General features: G+C 35.5%; 2 protein-coding genes across 3 annotated transcripts; one reads left to right on the forward strand and one right to left on the reverse strand.

The window, feature by feature from the left end:
• Window positions 1–11,401: 11,401 nt before the first annotated feature.
• Window positions 11,402–16,167, reverse strand: LOC131675588 (uncharacterized). The gene is made up of 10 exons (XM_058954621.1): window positions 15,965–16,167; window positions 14,641–14,645; window positions 14,141–14,431; window positions 13,747–13,803; window positions 13,270–13,521; window positions 12,942–13,142; window positions 12,318–12,518; window positions 11,973–12,190; window positions 11,533–11,885; window positions 11,402–11,456 (listed from the first exon to the last, which is right to left on the reverse strand). Exons 1-10 carry the CDS (start codon window positions 16,165–16,167, stop codon window positions 11,402–11,404), a joined length of 1,836 nt encoding a protein of 611 aa, XP_058810604.1.
• Window positions 16,168–16,488: 321 nt separating this feature from the next.
• Window positions 16,489–24,711, forward strand: LOC131675576 (uncharacterized). 2 transcript variants are annotated; one of them, XM_058954604.1, is made up of 5 exons: window positions 16,489–16,851; window positions 17,228–17,443; window positions 17,635–17,834; window positions 17,935–17,995; window positions 21,223–24,711. In XM_058954604.1, exons 4-5 carry the CDS (start codon window positions 17,987–17,989, stop codon window positions 22,456–22,458), a joined length of 1,245 nt encoding a protein of 414 aa, XP_058810587.1. In that variant the 5' UTR covers window positions 16,489–16,851; window positions 17,228–17,443; window positions 17,635–17,834; window positions 17,935–17,986; the 3' UTR covers window positions 22,459–24,711. The 2 variants fall into 2 exon arrangements, with proteins under 2 accessions (XP_058810587.1, XP_058810586.1); XM_058954603.1 differs by having other exon boundaries at window positions 17,228–17,383.
• The last annotated feature ends 499 nt before the right edge of the window (window positions 24,712–25,210 follow it).

Genomic DNA, 25,210 nt, shown 5'->3' on the forward strand with positions numbered 1-25,210 from the left:
ATGAGATAAACGTTGTAATTGTGTGGGATTAATTACACGAAAAAAAATTGTATAAATAGATTTAAATTTTTTAATAAAGAGAAAATGTTTTCAAAACGTATTGTGATACCAGCCTACTGTATAAATTCTACTGAAAAACGTTTTCTAAACGTTTTCAAAATATATTGTGATACTAGCCTACTGTATAAATTATTCTGAAAAACGTTTATAAAACGTTGTTAAAACGTATTCTGATACCAGTCTATTATATAAATTTTTCTATAAAACTTTGTGACACCTGTTTTAAAACTATTAAATTTCTATGAGAGAAGGATTTGAGGAATGAGCACTCGGCGGAATCTTGTAATAAATATTTATTAGGCTAAGGTACACGGCTATGTACTCGTACAAGCGAGCAATCGTGAACAGTCGCGTAAGCGTGCAAGTGCCGCTGCCATGTTGCCCGTGACTAACGAGAGGAAAGCGGAGACGCAGCCACGTGGCTCGAGTGTTTGCTTCCTCGGATGGCGTTGTTAGTGCTGTTAACTGATGGCCGGCGGTGGTGACGTTTGAGCCCCCATAGGTACTCACGTAGAGACACCGTGGAGATGAGACACGAGAGAAATGAAACTCTTTCGGAGAATATTTAGTTTGACCTTAGCAAGAAGAGAGTCCCAGAGCGGAAGCGGTGACGGTTTCTCGTCCTGTTAGAGTTGCAGAGATCTCTCCGGATGCTGAAGCTGCAAGGTCACTTCACGGTGAGCTACTGGGATTTCGGTGACATCCGACGGTGGTCTAGGCGCTTCTTGGGGCTCGCCGTCGAGGTACGCTGGTTTCAGCGCGTCCGTAGAGACAGCTTTCTCTTGCCCGTTTACTTTGATGACGTAATCCTTGTCATCAAGACGGCAGCAGTTGTGAAGCCCGGAGTAAGCAACGGCTTGTGCATCGAATCGATGCGTTGGAACACGTGGGTGCAGTCTTTTAAGTCTTTGTGGACGAAAGTACGTAGAATGTCTTGAGACTGGAACTGCGCGTAACTGGCGCATGAGATCCTTTCATCTGGCGACGAGTACTGGTTGACTACCTGGAATATTCTGTTCCACAAAGAACTCCTCAGGAATGCGAAGCTTAGTGCCAAAGAGAAGCTCTGCAAGTGAAGCTTCAAGGTTCTCTTTGTAACAAGAACGGAGGCCAAGCAGGACCAAAGGCAGACGATCAGGTCATGGAGAACAGCTATTGCACATGAGAACAGCCTTAAGAGTGCGATGTAGGCGCTCGACTAAGCCGTTACTCTGCGGATGGTAAGGCGTTGTGTGAATCCTCTTCGTCCCCGTTATCTGGGCCATAGCGTTGAAAAGCGCAGATTCAAACTGCGTGCTGTGGTCCGAGGTGATCGTCAGAGGGCAACGGAAAAGAGCTATCCGCTATTTCATGACGCGGCTGCAACTGTCTTGGCCATGATATCAGTAAATGGAACTATGACTGGCCACCTGCTGAGGCGATCGATGATGGTCAAGCAGTAACGTATCTCCTTAACTTGCGGCAACGTGATGAGGTCTATATGGATGTGCTCGAACTGGTTGTCAGGCACATCAAAGGACCTTAAGGCTGCGCGGTTATGCCGGCCAACTTTAGCACATTGACAGATAGTGCAGAGCGAGCCCAGCAAGTGACATTCTTCTTGACGTGAGGCCAAATGAACTTGGCAGTCAGGAGTCGAACCGTTGACCTTAGGCTCGGGTGTGCTGGCGAATATAATGCGTCAAAAGCCTTCCGACGCAGCGCGCGCGGAAGGTAGGGCTTGACCATGCAGTTGTGAACGTTGCAGGCAAGGCTAAGACCCTCGATTGTCAGCTGTTGCAATACAAGGAAGCCCTTCTCGAGCAGGTGTTGCAGCTCATCGTCTTCCTGTTGGGCTACGGTGATATCATGTGCCAGTAAGCCGGGCCAGTATCGTCCACCATCAGGCCGATGGTGCATGCGCGCGAGAAGGTGTTTGCGGTAATGTTGTCCGTGCCCTTGATGTGTCGAAAGCTGACGTTAAACTGTAGCAGGAAGTCGAGGTGTATCTGCTGGCGTGGAGTGGCCTTGGCTGCTGGCTGTTGCGCTGCGTAGATGAGTGGCTTGTGATCCCTGCGCAGCTCGAAGGTGCACCCTTTGAGATAACGTTGAAAGAACTTGACAGCCATGTAGGTTGCAAGAAGCTCCCTATCGTAGGTGCTATAGTGTCTCTCCGTGTCCATCAGCTTCCTGGAGAAAAAACTCACTGGTCGTTGATTGCCAGCGACAATCTGCTCCAAGACGGCGTCGAGAGTGGTGTCAGAGGCGTCCGTGTAGAGGATGAGCTTGGAATCCAGTGCCAGGAACGAAATTGTCGTCGCATTTCGCAGCGCTTCCTTGCAAGTGCGGAAAGCGCTTTCATGTTCGACGGTCCACGATAGCAGTTTGGCCTTCTTCCGCTTTTGTGTGCCACGGAGAAAGTTATTAAGAGGTACCTGGATGTGGGCTGCTTTTGGAGTGCAACGGCAGTAGTAGTCTACCATACTTAAGAAGCTTCGTAGCTCCTGATGGTTCGTCGGCTTTGGAATTCGGTCGATTACGTCGACTTTCTTTGGTGGTGAACCGTGCCGTGAAACGAGATGCCCAAGAAAGGTGACTTCAGCCTGACCGAGCTGGCACTTCTCGAGGTTGACGGTAAGGCCAGCACCGTCCAGTTTGGAAAATGACTCGTAAATATTGCAAGTGCTCCTTGTGGCCCTTGGAGTAAACGATGGCGTCATCGAGATACCACTGGATGAACGACATATCCCTAAAAAGAGAGCTTAGGAAGCGTTGCAGCGTCTGCGGAGCATTTTGAAGACGGAGTGGCATTATCGTACACTCGATGAGACCGAAGGGGGTTGTGACGGCCGTCTTGGCGATGTCTTCTTCTGCCATTGGGATCTGGCAGAAGACCTTTGCAAGGTTGATGACTGAGAAAAAGATGCCTCCATGGCAGTCATGTAGGAGGTCTGCGATGATTGACAACAGGTAGTGATCAGCCTCGGTAACAGCGTTGAGGCATCGGTGGTCGCCCGTGATGCGGTAGCCGCCAGTGCACTCCCCCAGGTGTAGTGGGTTGGCCCACTGGCTTGAAGACGGGCGAACAATGCCACGGTCAGCCAGCTCCTTGAACGCTGTCTTGGCCTCCTGAAGCCGGTCTCCGTGTTGCGTGAACGAGGGCGGCCGTACACCGATGGACCTTCGATGACGATGTGGTGGCATACAGCCGAGTCTCCGATGTTTGCGCACCGGGGCACAGTGTAGGAAAATGGACAAAAGTCGAGCAGCGGCTCAATTTTCAATCGGTTTCGGTAAAAAAAATTTCAAAATACTCGGAAGGATGTCTGCTATCACATAAGACTACGATATGTACGATTTCTTACTCCTACATACCCCTACGACCCCTATAAATGACCGCTGCCAACCCCCGAGCAGGCTAACCTACCTAACCCTGTGTAACGGTCCTATATATGATCTAGTCTATTATTTCACTGAATCACTGCAACTCGTTAAACTCATCAATCTGTTTACATCAATTAGTATATTAAACGGCGCCACCTCACCTATTATTTGATTGTCTTAGTACAAGAGTCTAATTTCATTTCCATATTTGAATAAAATATGTTAATTGAAAGTAATTCTGATCAAACAAAGCATTTTTTAGATATATTTTAGTACATACATTTAGATTATAATAATTTTAATTACGTTTAATTATTAAATAATATTGAATTTTAATATGTAAAGTTAATTTGTTTATTACATTGTAAATATTAATTATTAGAAAAATGCGAATACTCCAAATTCATAATGAATATCTTAAAAACATAAGTAAGAATTGGTTTCATTAATAACAGTTTAATTATAACTTATAACGGGGTTGTTACTTGCCCGCGCTATTTCGCGAGAGAACGAAGGATATAATATGCAACTCGTTGCGGGCGTGCAGTAGCCGCACGAGGCTATGCCCGGATGTCCAGTTATGCCTTAAGGCCCGCGGGAGCGTCGTGGGTCAAGTAGCTAATCTTCGTATTAATATATCGATGGGGGAACGTGAGAGGCAACAGAGTCAGGTGTAAATAAGAGGAAGGCACATATATGATAAAATGGTGTTTATATAACGCAGGAGTTTACAAGGAGTGCAGCGCAGCGATAAAGAGAGAGAGAGTAACAAGCTAGCGAGAGAGAGAGACAGTAGGTACGAGAAGGTACTTACAAAGAATGACGGAGCCTCGGATGAACCCCACCTGGCTCTCGAACGTAGCGAACCTGGCGTCAGCCTTACACTTACTCAACTCAACACGCCCTTTCACACAACACTCTCGATGCACGATTTGCAGTCGATTGTTTCTTCTTCAAGTTGCCTCAAGGCCCAAGTCGAGGTTGGAAAAGGGTTGTCAAACTGCAATGCGAAAGCCGGCTGGCGAGAACACGTGCGCGTTCGGACACGATCAACAAGCTAGTGTCGCGGAAGAGCTCCCCACTCTCTCTCCTTCTCTGCCGAACATATATCGGTTCTTATCGCGCGACAGTCTCTGCTCTCGCACACGAGCATACCTTCAATTTAAACCTACGCGAGTCTATCCTTCCTCTCGCTAGTTCGCGTTGCATTGTATGTATTCTCTCTCTCTCTCTCTCTCTTACCTTGTACTCTATTGCCCGCTGCTGCTGCTACTTCTAGACATCGTACATAAATTAATATTATACCAAATAAAGAATATAGATATGTATAAGCATATAGGTACATAAATAAATATGGTCGTCTGAGAAAGAGAGACATAACGAGTGATTTATCACACGGTAGAAACTATTATTAATAAATAAATAATTAATAATTTATTTAAACATTAAGTTGTATATAGAAAGAAAGCGTTAATTTTGTACATAATAATGACAGCTTTATAATTCATAAATCTTAATTAATGAATCCAGTAATTGCATTATAAAATTATAGAAAAAACCGATACAAATATAAAAATTTATAATTTAAATGTTATTATCTAATTTCAGTATTTCTTTTTAAAAATTACTTCTAAAATTGATAAACTATAAAGTTATGTAAAATATCGGTATTGTTTTATTGCAAATATTGTAATATTACAATAATTAACTTTATTAGTAAATAACTTTTGACGATACTAATTGTGATAATTATAAATCATACTAAAACGATCAATAACTTATTTTGTAAAGTTTACATGTTTTAAAACTTTTGTATTAATGTTTATTCATTTGTAAATTTAGAAAATTCATTTCTCAAAAATTGAGAATAATTCTCGAAGATTCGAAGAGAACTCTCCTGCGAAAATAGGCGGGAAAATCTGTGTATAAATAAGCTGATTTTTACACAGCCTGGCATTCACCCCAAGCCTTGCAAAGTGAGCGCATGAGTTTGAATAAACTTGGCTAATACCTAAGCTCTTTCTCTTATTGTGATTAACTGAGCAAATCCTTTCCTTTCCTTTATAATTCATGCTCGACTTATAGAACACTTCGCGCTATAAGAAACTTGAGCTGAATTATATCCTTTATAAGAAAGACTTTAGCTCTGCTTATGGGACAATTCACACTATAAGAAGCTAGGGCAAAGTCTGTCTTTTCCTTGAGAATTTTACTTACATACATATATACTTTATTTGTTGATTTATTTCATATTAATAATTAGAATAAATTTGAAAGAAACGAATTCTTACTCATTAACGCGACAAGACTACGAGAGTACGAACTATTAAATAAATTATAAGTGATACGAACATCAACACCTGGGTAGAGCGAGTTTAACCGCCTGATTTTCTTTAAAAAGTTGATGCCACAATCACAGATGTGATGAGCAATCTTAACACTGATGTACTTTATACCTACACACCCTCACAACCCCCAAAAACCACCTCTTTCAACCCCCAACCAGGCTAAACTACCTACCACTGGGTAGAGGGAGTTCAATCGACTTCTTAAATTCTTTAAACTTTATACAGACAATTAAACGCACAAGATTCTGATTTAATTAATCTTATACTTCTCAATCGTGAAACCTTCTTACTTTAAATCTGCTAAATCCTAATATACTTTAAAATAAAATCTAATAGCTTATTATTAATCTTAACAAACTTATAAATTATCTTATTTTTAAAATTTTTTTATTTAATTAATTTTTTTGTTAATTACGTACAGAATGCCATAATCTTTAATAAAATCATAAATGGTGACTACTTTATGACTACTTTTTTTTGGATATCGATTAATATTTATTCGATGTAAGCCTCTTTACCGCGGCAAGGCATGTCTTTAAAGAGATATTTTTGGTTTTTTTTTGTTTTTTTGTTTTTTTTTCCTTCTTATTTCTCTTAGTGTTTTTTAGGTGTTTTAATCAAGTGTTAGAAATACTTTTGCTTCGGGAATCAAATCTTTATTATCTTTTTTTCTACAATTCTTATAGAACTTAGTAAGGGATCTGACTCTACTAATAAGTAATGCGCTATATCTTCGTTTGTTACAAGTCTATTCATCATTCTACTATGTGCAATACGAGCTTTACGAAAAACTTTATTGCTGGCTTCTTGCGCTTCTTCTAAATAAAAGCCTATAGGTTTTGGAAAAGTCATCCTGATATCACAGCCATGTATGAGTACTTTATGTACAGATGGTGGCATTTTGTACCAACCAGACAAATTTTCTGGCTGTTTCTAAACTGTAATCTTTAAATATATCTAAACGTATATTATTTTTCAAGATATTATTTGTAACACTACATATAGTCTTAATATAATCTCTTCATCAATACCAATTATTTTGGATACAGCTTTGTACTCAGAAAAAAAAGTACGAGCTACATTTCCGGTATTTGTTGTACCATAACCTTGTTTAATAACATCAACTGTTATCCTGATTTGTTCTTTCAAAGTTTGTTGAATAATATTTTTGCGACTTTTTTTTATTTGTTGGTTGGTACCTGATGCTGACCACTCCTTAAAGTCAGAATTATACGCAATGTGTAATAGATACTCCATGAATCTAATCCAACTATGTAATATTGGAAATCCAAATTTATAAAATTCATCAAGACAGTTGGATGTTAAAAAGTAATTAATTTTATTTACATATTTTGGACCAACTTTACAAATATTGCAGCAGTTGGAAGATTTTTGGTTTGTCAAAACATTTCCCACTTTACCATATATCATTGTACATCTAAAATCAAACGTTATATTAAATTCCATATCCATAAATTTCAGTTCATAATTTTTTACTTTTTCCAATGATTTTGAAATTCTTTTATAAGTTTTTATTGTATTAATATCACTCTCCTTTACAAATTCAAAGCTTATTGGGCGCCAATACAAAGTTGAAAATGGTTTATTATTAAGCCACACTATTTTACCATCAGAAGTTCTTACTTCAATAGGAAATAGATATGCAATAAATACAGATGCATCAGGAAAATTTTTCTTGTTAATAATCATTATTCTCATCACCACTTGAACTGAAATGTAAAGAATTATTCATAAACGCTAAGATCTTAATTTTTCATATTTGCGGTATGACAAATCTAAGTCAGAAAACATATAATGATTTATGAATCAACTCAGTATCTGGTTTATCAGGTTCTTCATCAGGTACTTCATTTTCGGAGGTATTTTTAGTACTAGATGATTGTAGTTTAATTTTTAATGCCAGTGATAGTTCTTCTTTTGTATACTTGTTAGCAATCTCGTGCTCTTGAGATATACGTGTATATCTCAAGTATATCTTGAGTATATCTTGGGATAGACGTGCGTCTATATTGCGTTTTTGAAGATCCTTCTTTAAAAGATAAACGCAGTCTTCCTGTCGTTGTCATACATTTTTATGAAGACAAGAAATTACTAGGATTGTGGAGAATGGCCACAGAGTGTTTTGCGGCTGTGCACGGCTGTCCTTGTGTGCTGAGGCTCGTCGTAGAGTCGATGAGGCACAGCTTCTACAGGTCCACCATCAGGACTGCGTGGGCCAGGAAATTTGCACTGATGATGGCTCTCTGAAAGTCCGCGATGATGAACGACCAGGTGTACTCTCGGCGTATTCCCAAGTTGAGTGCGAGCACGAGACGGTCGTATGTGGCGATACACAAAGTGTTCGCCGCTGTTAGGCTAAACTCCTGCTTAGTGAAAATCGTTTTCCCGGGGACTGCCGAATAGGGAAGTAGCGAGACAATGAAGCCGAGGGTTTGCGGCCTTATGTCTGCACACCGTTGAACAGCTTGCGCAGCCGTTGCTTGACTCTCTGGCCAAAACACGATATGACCTGCGCCTTTAAGTGATCATATTTGCCTGAAACCGATGGGCTTTGCAGCACATCGAGTAAATCCCATGACATCGACGGATCCAAGGCAGACACGACGTGGTTGTATCTCATGTCGTCGGAGGTGATGTTGTGGCAAGTCAGCATTGATTCGGCGTGCAGAAACCATGCCTCTGGAGTTTCCTTCAAAACTGCGGGGAGATTGCACGTGCGCGCCGCGTGCATGCCGTTAGCACTCAACTGTTGCTGCAGACGGACAAGTTCCTCTCGTTGAGCTGCCAAAGGATCGGCTACGCCACCACGCGCGCCATTCTGAGCGATGCTTGAAGAAGGTAACAAACTTTCGTTGGGATTCACCATCTCGTTTTTGACTATCTTCTTTATCATTACCATACGCCTAACCTTACTCTTAACTTCGATCGCGTACTCACTGTCACAGTTTGCGTTCGCGAGAGTTTTCCGATATGCGCGGATGATTGGACGATTTCCCGAACTGTTCTTCTCAGTCACCCGCGATTTAGCTCCAGTCGCTGACTTGCGTGGCGGCAAAGGCGCAGGAATGCGGAAAAATTACGATGCCGGTTGTTTCGAGTCGACCACGATGTTCACCTGCAAATCCATTGAGATCACGTCGGGGTCACCACTGCAATTAAATTCCTATGCTGCCAACTGGTGGTCAGCGATGAAGACTGTTAAATCCCCACAAAACAATATAAGAACGTTTTCAAAACGTATTGTGATACCGTCCCAGCCAGCAAGGTTTGTTTCCAAAATGTTGCTACAACATTGATTTCCAAACACGGCAACTTAATCGGCAACCAAAAAAAGGTTTCGGAAATGTTGGAGCAATATTGAAATGTCCGCTTTTATTTGAACCAAAATGTTGCCAAAATGTTATCTCAACAAGTTGCCTCGATGTTTCCACAATGTTGCCACAACAAATATTTGAGAAAATTTGACGCGATCGATGGCTTTGTTGTAGTAATGTTACTGCAATGTTGCAAAAGCGCGGTCACGCAACATTGTCATAACGACGATACAACACGTTGACAACAATCTCCCTTTTCCAGAAGATGTTAGTTCCAACTTGTTAGCAACCTTCTTGAAACATTGTGGCAACATATCGATCTACAGGAATCAACTGCGAAACATTGTAGCAACATTTCCTCAATGTTCCAGCAACGGCTCCAGGACATCACCAAAACATTAATGAAAAAAATATAAAAAAAATCATTTTTCGTTTATGCATATGTAATGAGTATAATTTTGAATTTTTTTTTCAAAATCTTGTTTTATTTTTCGATGAACAAAATGTTACATTATTTAGTTTACAAACAACTTATAATCTTAATAATACGTACAAAGCAGAACAATTTGATAATATCGTCTTATTCTTAATATCAACATTTTCATTAATCTCGCAAGGCAACAATCTTAGGCTTTTTTTTTTGGTTACGCTTTTTCATTATATTAAGCTCTACACAAAATTAAAATTGCGCAAAACGGCTTTATGCACTTGGATTTCTTACGCAAAAAATCACATTCAGTCTGATATACGTTCGTCGATTTTTTTTTGTCAACGCAGCGGTGTGAAACAAATTTTTTTTTCATATTCATCGAGATGAGATACACCTTTTTTAGTATTTTATATTTTTTTCGGACAGGGTGGTACTTTTTTTACAAAAAAAACGTTTCAAAATCAAAATATCTACGAAATAATATTGACCATTATAGGAAAAAAACACATAGTTTCTCTCGAACGTGTGTTTTTTTTTTCAAGTAAAAAGTACAATAATTTTTTTGTCAAGCACGAATGTAGAGCTAATTTGAAGGAATGTGTCATCTATAAAGTGAAACTATTTTTATAATCATCTTATATGTAAAAAAAATTCAATTTTAATCGGACTTTTTTTTCATGATTATTGGTCGAACAGTTTGAAAAAAAATCCGCGGCCGCAAATAAACTACTAAAGATTTTTTTGTTCAGCTTGTAATGAAAAAACACGGCAATTAAAAGCTAAATTTTGTTGAAAACACATTCATTATTTTATATTATTGAAACCCACCATCGTAAACATTGAAAACAAAGTTTTTTTTCAAACTCGTTCAACGGAAGAATAAAACATTTTGATCGCCTCCTGTACGAAAATATTCCAACACAGTCAGATACGGTCAAAACAAATTTGTTTTTTTTCTTATCACGCAGTAGTTCAATTATAATATGTATTACGAATCCGATATTTCGATATATTTATACAGCCGTCATTGACAATCTTTGAGATCTTAAATTTAATTATAATACAAGTACAGCGATGTATAACTCATTTTTTTTCATATTCATCGAGATGAGATAAACCTTGTTTTATACTTTATATTTTTTTCGGACATCGTAATGAAGTGTTTTTTTTTTTCAAATAAATTTTGCAAATCAAAATATCTGCGAGATAATATTGACCGTTATAGGAAAAAAAAATAGCTTCTGCCGAACATGTATTTTTTTAAAATTAAAACTTTTTGAAAATCTTGCGCATGAAAGCATTCCAACAAAGTCAAATACGCGCGAAACAAATTGGTTTTTTTCTTATCGTACAGTAGTGTAAGAAAAAAAAGAGGCTTTGGCAATAGCATTCTGCCTGGAATATCTTTATATTTTTTTTTGTTAACGCAGCGATTTTTCTTTTCATATTCATCGAGATGAGATAAACCTTTTTTTATACTTTATATTTTTTTTCGTTTGCAAATCAAAAGATTTACAAGGTAATAATGACCGTTGTAGGAAAAAAGTATATATAGTTTATCTCGACGATTTTTTCTTTAGTGCGAATTTAGCGCAAATTTGAAAGAATGTATCATCTACAGAGTGAAACTATTTTTATAATTATCTTATAAGTATATAAGAAAAATTCCATCTCAATCGGACTTTTTTTCAAGATTATTTGAAAAAGAGTTTCAAAAAAGCACAGAAAAAAGAAATAATAAATTATTTTGAACATTTCAAGCATGAAAGCAGAACAGCCACATGTAATTTTCGTTGCACAAATGCAATATGAAGTAAGATGGCATTTACTACGCTAAAACGTCTCGATTTTTCTGTTGTAACGTTTCAGTCTTCATTTTCTTCTTCATGAATCATATCTTCAAGGGTCAGCTTTTTTTTTCTAAAATGAAAAAAATAATCGCGATAAAAATATCTTCATATTGCGCTTATTCGACAATAATTAAAAATGTACATACTTTGCATTTCTTTTCCTTTTTTTCTCCAAATTAAATGGTACTTGTCTCAACCATGCGCCACAGCTTGTACCTGCTGCATCGAATGTATAGCCCTGATGTTTGTGTGCTTCCACAGCAATATCTTCAAGAGCATAAGGTAAAAGATAAATGCTGTAGATGTTTGATGCACAATATTCTAATAAATACATACCTCTGATAATTTTCCAGATTTTCTGTGCAGAAAAATTAATTTTCGTGTTGCTCATGCCGAGAAATGTAAAGTAAGAGCCAACTTTGTCACTCACAGTTCGACTGAGCATGGTGTGAACACGCCTATGCCCGGTAGGTCCGCCAAGATCGCGCAAAAATTCGGTCTAGAAATATAAGATAAAAATGTATTCACTTAAAAATTGAAGTATACTTCAATATTACTTTAAGTGAAAATACGTTGAAAGACTTACAACTGCGGCAGCGTATGCTTCATTCTCTAATTTGGTTTCATTTTCTTTGAAGTGTCTCAAAGATGTGGCTGGAAAATCTTCTCTAACTTTATCTAGTTTGTAGGCTGAAGACGCCGGAGAAGATGTATATGCAAGTGCAGAATTATTTCCTGCAATTGCTTGAAATTTTAAATCCTCCGAAATACGATGCTGATTACAACAAACCTCTTGGACACCAACTGCAAGCATATAATTTTTCGTTATTGTTTATAAATTATAAATCAAGACACCAAGACACTCTGACGAGTGAAAAGTACACCTCGTCTATAGTAATCAATATATATAAAATTGGAACATAAAACTTACGCAAAGTACACTTAAACATCTCGTCTGAATTCATAGCATTGAGATCGTTTTCGTCTATGTTTAAAAAATCTTTCGGCGAAAAGTCCTCCTTTACTGTTGAGTTGGCCATGTGAATATCACTTGAAATCCTTAGTGAGTTCTTATCTTTTTCAAGATCTTTTTCTTTCTTGTCAATAAACTCGCATGCCAAGGCATATGTTTCTGAAAAATATTGAAAATGTTTATAAGTATTAGTAATTATTTGCAATCAACATTTCTGTGGCTTCCCGGCATAACCAGACATCTGGTTTTTCGCGATTTCAAGTTGTCCCTTTTTCAAATACGAATAAAATATTAATGATTGGCGAATTGCATTCAGAAAGTTTTTCTAAGGGTTCCTATTATTAGTAATTAAGACTAAAAATCAATTCCATAAACGAAATGTTAATTATAGATGTTCTATTCGTACTTAAAAATGAGATAACTTGAAATCGCGAAAAACCAGATGTCCGGTTATGCCAGGAAACCACAGATTTTTATTTCTCAATTGTAATTTTCAAAAGTAGAAAATAAGTTGAAAAAAAGTTTATTGTAGCTAATTCAAATTGAGGAAATGAAATCAATTGATTTGTTCAAGTGGATTACCTGCAGAATCGATGAATTGCTTGATACTTATGGTTCTCCAGTCGTCACAAGGTTTTACACGTTGAACAATGTAATTGCGTACAAGATTTTTTGATTCATCGGGAGGCCAACGGGTAGTCGTTTTATCTTTGGATACCCAGATGGATGGAACCACCGTTAGATCGCGCCACTTCAACAATTGAACAATGTTCCAAGGTTTGCCTTAAAAAAAAGACGTTTTATAAATAAATGTTATAAAAGCAAAGAATAAATGATTCTTTTCATAACATTATTAAAAACGGGAGCAATTAGAGAAGATAGTAGTTGTGAGAAATGAACGTGTACATACCTTCAGTGGTACTTTCACTTTTGGATAAATCCTCGTTACTTGTAGATTTTTGTTGACCCGATGGTGCTTGAGATGTATGAAAAGCTTCTTCATTTTCAAGTGTTTCAAGTGGTCCTTTGGGTGAATCTTGAGTCTCAGCCAGAACATTGGTAATTTCATCCATATTTTCCTCTTCAAGCGCAATGGTACCATCACCAACAGCGTTGTCCTGTATGTTATCAAATTCATCTTTCTTCTTGTGCAAGAGATCATCTAAACATTGGAATACATGTATTGCAATATGAAAAATTATTAAGAACTTTGTTGTTAAAAACATGCAATACAATTTACACAAAAGATTTTTTAGAATTTAGTGAAATATTCTAAAGTTGAGTTGAATATTAGAAAATGGTTATATACAATTTTCAACATTATTTTTATAATTGTACGTCATCAAAATTATTTATTTCTTAATAGAGAACAATTTCCAACTTATACCTTCATTCATCGAGTCGCCATCCTCCATCGATTCATTGTTAGTTGCAAAGCTTGCCTCTACAGAATTAGAATTTGTTGAAGAATTAAGTGTATCTAAACATCTAAATAAATATCATGATTAAAGATTATATTCTAGAAGGCAAACAATAAAAAAAAATTTTATTTCAAGGCATATATTCTAATGTGAACATTAAAAAATTACTCGATTACTAAATCGTTGATGTATTTTATCAATCTTCAATTTTTATTTAGCATATATTATTTTGGAGAATTATGATAATTAATTTAAAAAAAAATAGTTTTAACGATGAGACTTATGAAAAAAGCGATTATAGAAATAACATTATTTTGGAATATTATCAAGTGTTGATAAATAAATATTATGTAAACTCACGAGGTTTAAAGATTTGGTCTTGCGGCACGCGGGGCGGCGTCTCCTCAGGCACGTTTGATCCATCATTTTCGCCGGTACGGTCACTTGATTCGTCTGATTCAGAATCGGACGAATCAACTTCAGCATCGTATACGTAATCGTCGTGCTTCTTTCGTTTTCGATTCCTCTTGGACTTCAATGTCAACCTTTCTTGCGCTTCCTTCATTTGACGATCGTACTTTGCGTCAATATCAGTGCAGTTTTCATCCGAAGAAGCTATTTTTTCTTTGGCTTTAGCTTCTAGCAATGTGTCTATGAAAGAAATAAATATTGAATTAAGTACATTCACGAGAAGGTGAGAAATAAAAATGCAGTTACAATATTCTCATTTCATGGTCTCTCGCGTTGAAAACTCCACTCTTTGATGGCGATATGTTATCGGTAGTTAATGAGTGTTAAACTTTGTTTGCAACGCGTTTACGAAGTTTTATCAAAATAATCCTTATGGGGCGACTATATACCTATGCTATTGAGAAGTTAAATTGAACTTTATTGGTATAAAATGTTAATCATTTGCGAGAATAAAAAAATTTGATTTCAATGACATCGAAGAAAAGCTTATATCTTTGATTTTAAATTCTCGAGTTTTGAAAATTACGTTACACGGACTTACAATTCATTGCACTCGAGTGAGTGTGTGTGTAAGCCAAACGGCATGTAAATTTAATTTGAGTTACTCCACACGAAGGAGAAAGAGATAGAGAAAGAGAGAAGCACGAGAGTATTTGTTTTCCTCTGAGAGCAATAAACATACAAAAACACGTAAATGAAGTGAGAATTATCCGAACAAAATCGGGTGAAAAACGAGATAATATACATTTTGTACACACCTTGTTTATTTCATTAAAATTGTTTAAATCGAATCGCATTTATCAAATGATAAGCATTTTATGCTCATTGAACGGTAAAAACATATAAGTGCATTGATAATTTTTTTATTTTATTCGGTATTTTTTTTCAATTGAACTAAATACAATATTCGAATAAAATTATTAAAAAAAATTCACATCGTAAACGAAAGTAACTTACAGTAAAAAAAATTTTATTATAAAATATTCAAAAACCGGATATTGTTGACGTTCCGCGTACATAAAAAAATTGCAAAATTTTTAACAATCCTTTTAGGTTTTTCGCACGTCCAGAGACGTGTGACTATATAGAAAAATACGAGCATCTCTTTTCTTTTTTTTTTGCTTTTTTTTCTGCGTAAATAGTCGCAGACACGCGACACTTATATATACGTGGAAAAAATCGTAAAGCTTTGGCCACGCGAGGCGACTCCACGTGTTGCAAGCAAGCGTTATATGCGTCCTGTTAGACGAGAGAGAAATAAAAAAATCGACTTTTGAAATGAGGGTGAAGGAAGTTGATTTTCCCTTTTTTTTCTTCTTTTCTTATTTAAACATTTTTGTATCCTAGCTTACAAATGATTTATAATACATCGTCCAACGAATTCGACTCTTTTCAAATTATTTATATAAAAAGTTTTTTGTCGACTATCCATTTTTCTTAAAAAAAAATAAAAATAAAGTATATTTGTTAAACAATGAAAACTTCTAAATCACTATCGCGTACTCCCAAAAGACTTAAGATTGCAGCTAGTCGTATGTGCAACGATCGATTTCCCACTCAACTCACGAAAAAGCATCGCGCATCGGATACTGAATTTCACTCGACAGCGTAAAGCATAGATAACAAACTCCAAACAGCCGAAAAAAAAAATAATAAACTCACCGGCCAAGAATTTCCACACAGTACGTAAGCCATGAATTCTTGCTTGCTGACCTTTTCTCTATCATCGCCTGTATTTCATACTCGCTTTTCTTGTTTGGCCACGAGCATTTAACAATTTGTTCACTCTCTTCTGCATCTTCATCTTGTTCTTTTAACCAATTTTCTGGTACTGTGGTGATTTCCGATGATTTGACAAATTTCACTACTTTCAGTTTGATTTTTTTCTTCATACCACTTTCCCTTTCACTTTCCATCTTTCACACGTTACCACTACCGTTTTATTTATAGAAATAAGTTCTTTAACAATTAAGAGCGAATTAAGCGAAGAAACTTTTACTTGGCTGACTAGGTATATACAACAAAACGCGATTGAAGACCGGTAGGCGCAAGCACGCTGGCACGCACGCTGCTACATCGCTGAGAGATATATGAGAGACAAACACAACCGGCAGGCGGCAAAAATGGCGGTGAGTGATCCCCTCTTTCTTCCCGTTGCTCCGGTACATACATCGACTATCTGAGTCTGAGCTCCGTATACACACCAGCACCAGTATAGCGGCTGCCGTTGTGTTGCGATGTCTCACTGCCTTGCTCTGATCGGCGTTGACTAGCTCGCTTCTCGCTTAGCTTAGATTTTGTGTAGCACGTAAACTTGGCAACAACGCAAGTTACGTTTAGATTCGCCTATGCATGGATTTGCCTAACTGGTGCGGTTGCCAAATCTCGTACCACGCACGCACAAGAGTATTACTCGGAATTGTTGGCATGTGAAATCCACCACAAAAAACTTTTTTCATTTTGGCCTTTGTGTATGTACGTACCTCCGGAGTGATTTTTGGAAGTATCGGAGCAGTACATATCATACGACTTCGTTAAATTCTATGGTTCTCGGACCTGTGTCATCTGTGCAAGCCTTTTTGCAAAATAAAAATCTTAGGGTAATAGTATAAAATTACAACACTTTCTTATTTGATTCAATAGCATTCATAACCTACAAATGTGCGTAATTTTATAATTGGTGTTTGCACTGACATTTTATTTTGAATTACATGCTGGAACGAAGCAAGGTGTTTTGAATTGACTCAGTATTGAGTATTAGTATCAATGAGATTTATATGTGATACCTAAAAAGATATTCAGATAATAACATTAGATATTTTTCAACTACAAATTCAGTGACAATTTCAATGAATTTATTTCTTTATTGCTTTTTCAACCATAATTTTAAGCTATAACGATAGTTATATCAGTTATTTATATGAAATGCTTATACTATGATCCATCATTAGTTATTTTATTCAATTTTTTTTATAGTTGACAAGACATATTGATTAATATGTGAGGTTTCAACTACTTGTGGAAGAAATGTTGATATAATATGCTAGGAGTCCTGATACAATAACAGAGTGTCACATTTTGGACTTTGAACCAAGGGAGTCAAGAAGTTGAAGATCCAGCTGAAAGACCATGGTACTTATAAATTTATAAGTAAGAAATAACTTGATCTCACGATTGTTTCAAAGGCAATCAGTAAGTTTGATACTTGCACGATGAATTTTTTAATTATATTAGATTATGTTGACCTGCATACGCCATTATAACATTAGTCATTTATCTTTACTAATACTATGTTTTGGGTTTCACATTACATATGGATATATAACATAAAACATACAAACTTATATTGATCCATAGTTCAATCAATAATATTATATTTTCAGTTATGAATTGACTCTATTAAGCAACTAACGACCTTTGCCTTGGCTTTGGGCATGAGAAGAACTCAATACGAGCTCATTTCTTTCTCGACAGAGACAGTCTAGCACAATGATCATGAAGTTCTTCTATGTGGTGGACTGCTGTATAGTTAGGATAATTTTCATCGCTTGGTGATAGACCAGAATATATGCATTATTTCTAAGTAAGTAATCATACCAAAAATTCATTGAAAAATTTTCAATGATAGCTCAATCTCATTTTCAAGTATCTTATTAATTTGTTTTTTTTTGCATACTCCACAGGGACATCTTCAATTGAAACTGCTATCAATTACGCAATTAATTTACACACAAGATGAACAAGGTATTTATTAATTTTTTTCTGAGAGATAGGCAATTAATATGATGGGTTTTTAGTTATAATTTCTACATTATTTTCTCACATTGAAGGATGGAAATTGAAGTCCTTCATGTAGGATTATCAAATTTGTACACTGATTCTATTTTATACTGCAAAGTCAATTGTACCAATATATTTCTGTTCAACTTTATCATATTAATTTGACTGTCTTTTTTTATTGAAAATGTTCCATGCGTATACTACTTTGACCATAGTAGTTGTTTGAGTGCTCATTTTCATCGATGAAATTAAGCTTATAAAGCCACCTAAAATTTGTCACCGAAACCAACCTTCAATTAAAATAAGCCATTAAATGTTCAAATGAGGTTGACTATTTATCAAACTTTCAGATTAAAATTATATTTGATGGTTTATTTTAGTGGAAGATAGGTGTCGATGACAATTTTTATTTGAATTTAGTAAGGTTGGTTTGATCGAACAAAATGAGCCTTTAATAAAATATTTTGGTCAAAGTAGTATGCGGATGGAACTTTTATAACAAACTGAAAAAAAACAGTTTGATCTGTTTATTAGGTGAACATAAACTAAGAAAAAATTATAGCAAAAACACAAAATTATCGTTTTTTTATGTACAATATGTAGACAAAGTTTCAAAATCTTTGGTCTAAAAAGAAAAAAATTAAATTTACTCTGGATATCCACCTTATAAGTTTCATATTTATATCAGTCATTGAATTCTGAACATATTATATTAAAATTGAGGAGTATTCAAAAATCACCATCGCGATTTGTTTGCCAAAGAACTTTTTTTGCTGCTACATATAGAGAACGTCGAAAGTGTTATTACAGAAAAAAGTGGTGGCGTTTCTTTCTATTAAATATCCATAAGGATATTTAATAGTGTGTGTGTGTGTGTGTATGTATGTAAATGACTTTCGCATCATCCTGGCGAACCTATTAGAGTAATTGCTTCATTTGTTTTTCTAATCTATTGGATTGTGTGGTGGGTCGGTGGGAAAAAAGATTTATCGTGTTATAGTGAGTAGAAAAAATTTTATAGTCATTTTTCGACAATGAAGTATCGCAAAAAATTTTCGGGTTTTGGCGACTCAAATTTGGTTGTATCTTGTAACGGTTATTTTTGCTTTTATTCTTCCAATTTTTTTTTTATTATTTAAATTTTCATTTAAGTAATCGGGAGACACAAGAATCATCCAGTTTGACTGATTAGAAAATTTTTTAGAGTCACTCAACTAGAACGTCGTTTTTTTCTGAATTTCTTGTTTTTCGTTCAATTTTGTACCAGTCACCGTTGCGAATCTATGCTTGCTAGGGATTTGAAACATTTTCCATTCTCTTCTTTGAATGCTGAAAGTAGCCCGGAAAACAGCCAAATTTAAAATAACTGCATTTGTCAACATTGAAGTTATTTGAAAAATGGGTAGCAACGATTATAAAAGAGTACCGTTTTTGACGCTTTACCAGGAAGCACTCCGCCAATGCAGTTGGCAGCGTTTTTTACTCGTAATTTTGAATCCTACAAAGCCTGTCAATGTTTGACACTCTATAAACCCTTAAAAATAGTAAAATTTCGAGGTGTTTGCACATTTGAGTGAGATTTACGTGTTCAAAGAGCTCTGCGAAGGTCAAATTGTGATGAAAAATAAAACTGAATATGTTTTTCGATGTATTTTGAGCCGTAGAATTCAAATCTGAAATCAGATTTACGCTATCTTTTTTTAGTTTTTCTGTAAATTTGAAAAAACGACGAAAATTCATAAAAAGTTGATTTTACTTGAATTTATTCAATAAGAAATTTTGTATTTTACGGAGTTTCCGACTTTGATAGGCTCTGTAGGGCTCAAAATTAGGAATAAAAAATAAATGAGGTATGGTTTTTGATGTATTTTGAGTCATAGAATTCGAATCTGAAGTCAGATTTTCGCTATCGTTTTTTTGTTTTTCATATAATTTAAAAAAACCATGAAAAGTTAAGTTTTTCTTTGGTCTTTTTTTTTAACTTTTATTAAGGAAAAAAGGTTGTCACACGGGCGAGCGGTTGTGGGCACATGGATTTTCTGGTTCCATATTTGATGTAGAATAAGAAAATCATATTTGTAAGGCGTGCACTCGATTTGACTTTTTTCAAAAACTGTCCCGAATTATGAGGCATTTTTTGTGGAATTGCTCATATGTGCGCTAAAAAAATCTGAAATTGCCTAAAGATTTCTTTTTTTTTATGTACTAACATAGAAAAAATCGCCGGCGAAATTGGTGAACTCACCTGCGCACCGATTATTAAAAAATTGGTGGAATTGCTCACTATATAAATTTTATATTATGTTTACGAGAACACATCTCGTGAAGCGAACCACACAGAATATTGTGATTTGGCCAAAGAATAGCTTATTAGTCTAAAAACAACATGTTGAAGTTTCGTGCATATCGAGAATGGCCTTTTAGAAAATTATGTTTTTTTTTTCAATTTTTCCGGTCTTTCGGAAAATTTAGCAAAGATATTGGAACTTCGAAAACAGCATCTTGAAGCTGATTGGAATTCCGACATTGTGAAAAAAAATCTACCCGATACAATGAATGCGCCGAAATGGCGGCCAACCGAATAAACTGCATAGTCTTAAAAACGATTCTTAACAATCAGATCTTAAAAACGATTTTACGATGTATACTTTGAAATGACACTATAGGGCTAAAAGGGAAAATCACACGTATCTCAGAATTATACATAGAATGTGATATAATAGTTGTATGAAAATCGAAATCCACTTCATTAAGAGGATGGCGTATCAAACCCTAACCTCAAAATTTCGTAGATTCCATTATACGTAATTAATTTAAATTTTCTTGAATTGTTGGAATTTAATAATAATCTATAGATTATTCGTCATCCGGGATGACTTTAATAATCAATCCGAAGTGAATATTGGTGGAATAACAGCGATTTCAAAATTACGCAGCGTAGAGAGCCCTCCGAAATAGGTCTCCGTCGATTTTGTTTTTCTCGCTCAATTTTTACTTTTTGACAAATTTGAAAGTCATCCCGGATAGTTTATGACCTTGAGAATACAGAAAGACCAATTTTTTAAATCTAAATTACAAACTGTTGATGTATAACGACTTCCTGCAAAGCTTAAATTGGTTACGCCATCCTCTTAATAAATAGATAGATGATATTGTGTACAATTAAACAAGATTATACTTTGGCATTTCAGGTGGCTCAACAACGGAGTAAGTGCTCGATTAACGATAGGATGTACACAAAAAGGCACAAAAGAAGACTCGTACAAAATAGAACTGAGAAGAATATGGAAGTAATAAAGAAATTCATCAAGAAATGTGTTGATAATAGAAATGATTATAGCAATGTAACTGATACTCAGTCATCAACTACGCAGATACAAGAAAAAACTGATGAAGTTTACTTGATTAGCAACGAAATCATTGACCCTATCAAGAATAGTAATGAAACTCTAACTAGCAATTTTCATACGAAGATACTCGGCTGTGAAACCATTGCTGACAAATTTACAAATGATGAATGGTACGACTGTATCGACGAAGATATAATAATGAAAGACACTGAATTTGAATACCGGTATAGCGATTGTGAGGATAGCGGGTACAGCGATTGCGAATCGAGTGATGTTTGTGAGGCCGACGATCCTAGTAGTTCAGTTAATTATAAATTTAATGTCACGAATACTTTATCTGATAATAATTCAAAGAGCGAAAATATCGGTAATGTGTCTGATCAATTAAAAACTCTACTTCCTGAATGGGTCATTGACAATAATATAACACAAACAGCTTTCACAGACCTTTTGCACCGACTGCGTCGAGATGTTCCTTCACTGAAATTACCATTAGATTCAAGAACTTTACTTAAAACTCCTGAACATACAGAAATTTACAAAATAAATGGAGGCGAATACTGCCATTTTGGATTATCTTCATGTTTAGAAAAAATTGCACTAGATAGAAGATTATTAAAGATTGAACAAAAAACCATAGATCTATTAATCAACGTCGACGGAGCTCCAATGGGAAAAAGTACTGCAAAAACGTTATGGCCTATATTGTGCTCGGATAAGCTAGGAAAAAATGTTTATATTGTAGGCATCTTTAATGGATGTTCCAAACCTGAAGATTCTGATGAATTCTTGAAATTTTTTATAGAAGAAGCGAAGAATTTTGTTAATAATGGTATCACCATATTGAAAACGCATTATGATGTAATCATTGATGGCATAATTTGCGACGCCCCCGCAAAAGCCTATATATTGGGAGTGAAATGCCATTCAGGCTATTCTAGTTGCACGAAATGTGAAATTGTTGGTCAAATGAAGAAATGCGTTTGTTTTCCAGGAGGGATTTCGACTTTAAGAGAAGATGCCAAATTCAACGAGTTTGCCTATTCCGATGAAGACAAAAAAAAAATTATCAATTAAAAAAATCAAGTTTATCAAAAATACCTAAACTAGGTCTAGTATCTCAAGTCCCTTTGGACCCGATGCACTTGGTATTTTTGGGTGTCTGTCGCAAATTATTTTTGATTTGGTTGTTCGCGCGACTTTCTTGTAAACTTCCAGCATATGTAATTAATCGCATTTCTGCTGCAATGATCACATTAGCCGATTATATTCCATACGAGTTCGCCAGGAAACCACGAAGTTTCAAAGATATTAAATTCTTTAAAGCCACAGAATGGAGACAAATCTTGTTATACATTGGTATAATTGTTTTGAAAGATAATGTATCTCCTGCTATCTACAACCATTTTGTAGTTCTACACGTTGCTATAAGTATATTCAGTAATCCATTGATGTGTAAATATAATTCTTGGATCGATTATGGTGAAAAATTGCTGTGTATGTTTGTTCCTACATTTCAAAAGCTTTATGGTCGCCGTTATGTATCTCATAATGTGCATGGTTTGTATCACTTAGCTAATGACGTACGAAGATACGGAGAATTGGATACATTTTCAGCCTTCAGGTTTGAAAACTTTATTGGACGAATAAAAAATCTAATCCGCAATGGGAATCGGCCCTTACAACAAATATCGCGCAGACTAACTGAAATCGAAAATCGAAAGAGTAAAGAATTTTACATGTGCAATGACAATATTTCGATTTTTAAACAACAACATCATACAGGTCCTGTAGCAGACCAACCTACAGATGTATTACAGTACAAAGTTGGGATATTCGACACATTCAAGATAAATTGTGATGATGATAAAAACAGCTACGTCTATGTCAATCATCAGCACGTAGTTAAAGTTTTGAATATTGTATGCAACAACAAAGATTACTGCATCGTTGGAAAGAAATTGGATATTCTAGGGCCTGTATATACGCAGCCTCTATCTTCTAGTCAACTAGGAATTAATGTTGTACAGAAAAACGACAGCGCGTCTCCTGAATGTTGGAAAATTGATGATATTACAGCCAAAGTGTTAATATTACCATACAAGCAAGTTAAAGTAGTTTTTCCGATTCTACACACACTACGCAATAAAAAGGAATAAAATTTCTTTGACTGTTACAGTGATTTGATTGTATAAAGCTGCTGCTATTTGTAAAATCATACCGCGCGACTTATAGAGAAAAACATCCGCGTTCTTGTACTTGTATTATAATTAATCTCGATGAATATGAAAAAAAATCAGTCATACATCGCTGTACTTGTATTATAATTAAATTTAAGATCTCAAAGATTGTCAATGACGGCTGTATAAATATATCGAAATATCGGATTCGTAATACATATTATAATTGAACTACTGCGTGATAAGAAAAAAAAACAAATTTGTTTTGACCGTATCTGACTGTGTTGGAATATTTTCGTACAGGAGGCGATCAAAATGTTTTATTCTTCCGTTGAACGAGTTTGAAAAAAAACTTTGTTTTCAATGTTTACGATGGTGGGTTTCAATAATATAAAATAATGAATGTGTTTTCAACAAAATTTAGCTTTTAATTGCCGTGTTTTTTCATTACAAGCTGAACAAAAAAATCTTTAGTAGTTTATTTGCGGCCGCGGATTTTTTTTCAAACTATTCGACCAATAATCATGAAAAAAAAGTCCGATTAAAATTGAATTCTTTTTACATATAAGATGATTATAAAAATAGTTTCACTTTATAGATGACACATTCCTTCAAATTAGCTCTACATTCGTGCTTGACAAAAAAATTATTGTACTTTTTACTTGAAAAAAAAAACACACGTTCGAGAGAAACTATGTGTTTTTTTCCTATAATGGTCAATATTATTTCGTAGATATTTTGATTTTGAAACGTTTTTTTTGTAAAAAAAGTACCACCCTGTCCGAAAAAAATATAAAATACTAAAAAAGGTGTATCTCATCTCGATGAATATGAAAAAAAAATTTGTTTCACACCGCTGCGTTGACAAAAAAAAATCGACGAACGTATATCAGACTGAATGTGATTTTTTGCGTAAGAAATCCAAGTGCATAAAGCCGTTTTGCGCAATTTTAATTTTGTGTAGAGCTTAATATAATGAAAAAGCGTAACCAAAAAAAAAAGCCTAAGATTGTTGCCTTGCGAGATTAATGAAAATGTTGATATTAAGAATAAGACGATATTATCAAATTGTTCTGCTTTGTACGTATTATTAAGATTATAAGTTGTTTGTAAACTAAATAATGTAACATTTTGTTCATCGAAAAATAAAACAAGATTTTGAAAAAAAAATTCAAAATTATACTCATTACATATGCATAAACGAAAAATGATTTTTTTTATATTTTTTTCATTAATGTTTTGGTGATGTCCTGGAGCCGTTGCTGGAACATTGAGGAAATGTTGCTACAATGTTTCGCAGTTGATTCCTGTAGATCGATATGTTGCCACAATGTTTCAAGAAGGTTGCTAACAAGTTGGAACTAACATCTTCTGGAAAAGGGAGATTGTTGTCAACGTGTTGTATCGTCGTTATGACAATGTTGCGTGACCGCGCTTTTGCAACATTGCAGTAACATTACTACAACAAAGCCATCGATCGCGTCAAATTTTCTCAAATATTTGTTGTGGCAACATTGTGGAAACATCGAGGCAACTTGTTGAGATAACATTTTGGCAACATTTTGGTTCAAATAAAAGCGGACATTTCAATATTGCTCCAACATTTCCGAAACCTTTTTTTTGGTTGCCGATTAAGTTGCCGTGTTTGG

This window comes from Phymastichus coffea, unplaced genomic scaffold (genome assembly GCF_024137745.1).
Source record: "Phymastichus coffea isolate CEN01 unplaced genomic scaffold, Cenicafe_Pcof_1.1 PCOF00026, whole genome shotgun sequence".
Classification (NCBI taxonomy): Eukaryota; Metazoa; Arthropoda; class Insecta; order Hymenoptera; family Eulophidae; genus Phymastichus; species Phymastichus coffea.

Excerpts from the sequence above, each read along its gene's own strand:
- LOC131675588 (XM_058954621.1), bottom strand. The coding sequence starts at position 16,167 with ATGGAAAGTGAAAGGGAAAGTGGTATGAAGAAAAAAATCAAACTGAAA. Across the intron at positions 13,804-14,140 it reads AGACCAAATCTTTAAACCTC|AGGCAAGCTTTGCAACTAAC; the intron begins GTGAGTTTACAT and ends CTAATTCTGTAG. Across the intron at positions 11,886-11,972 it reads AAGCATACGCTGCCGCAGTT|ACCGAATTTTTGCGCGATCT; the intron begins GTAAGTCTTTCA and ends TTATATTTCTAG.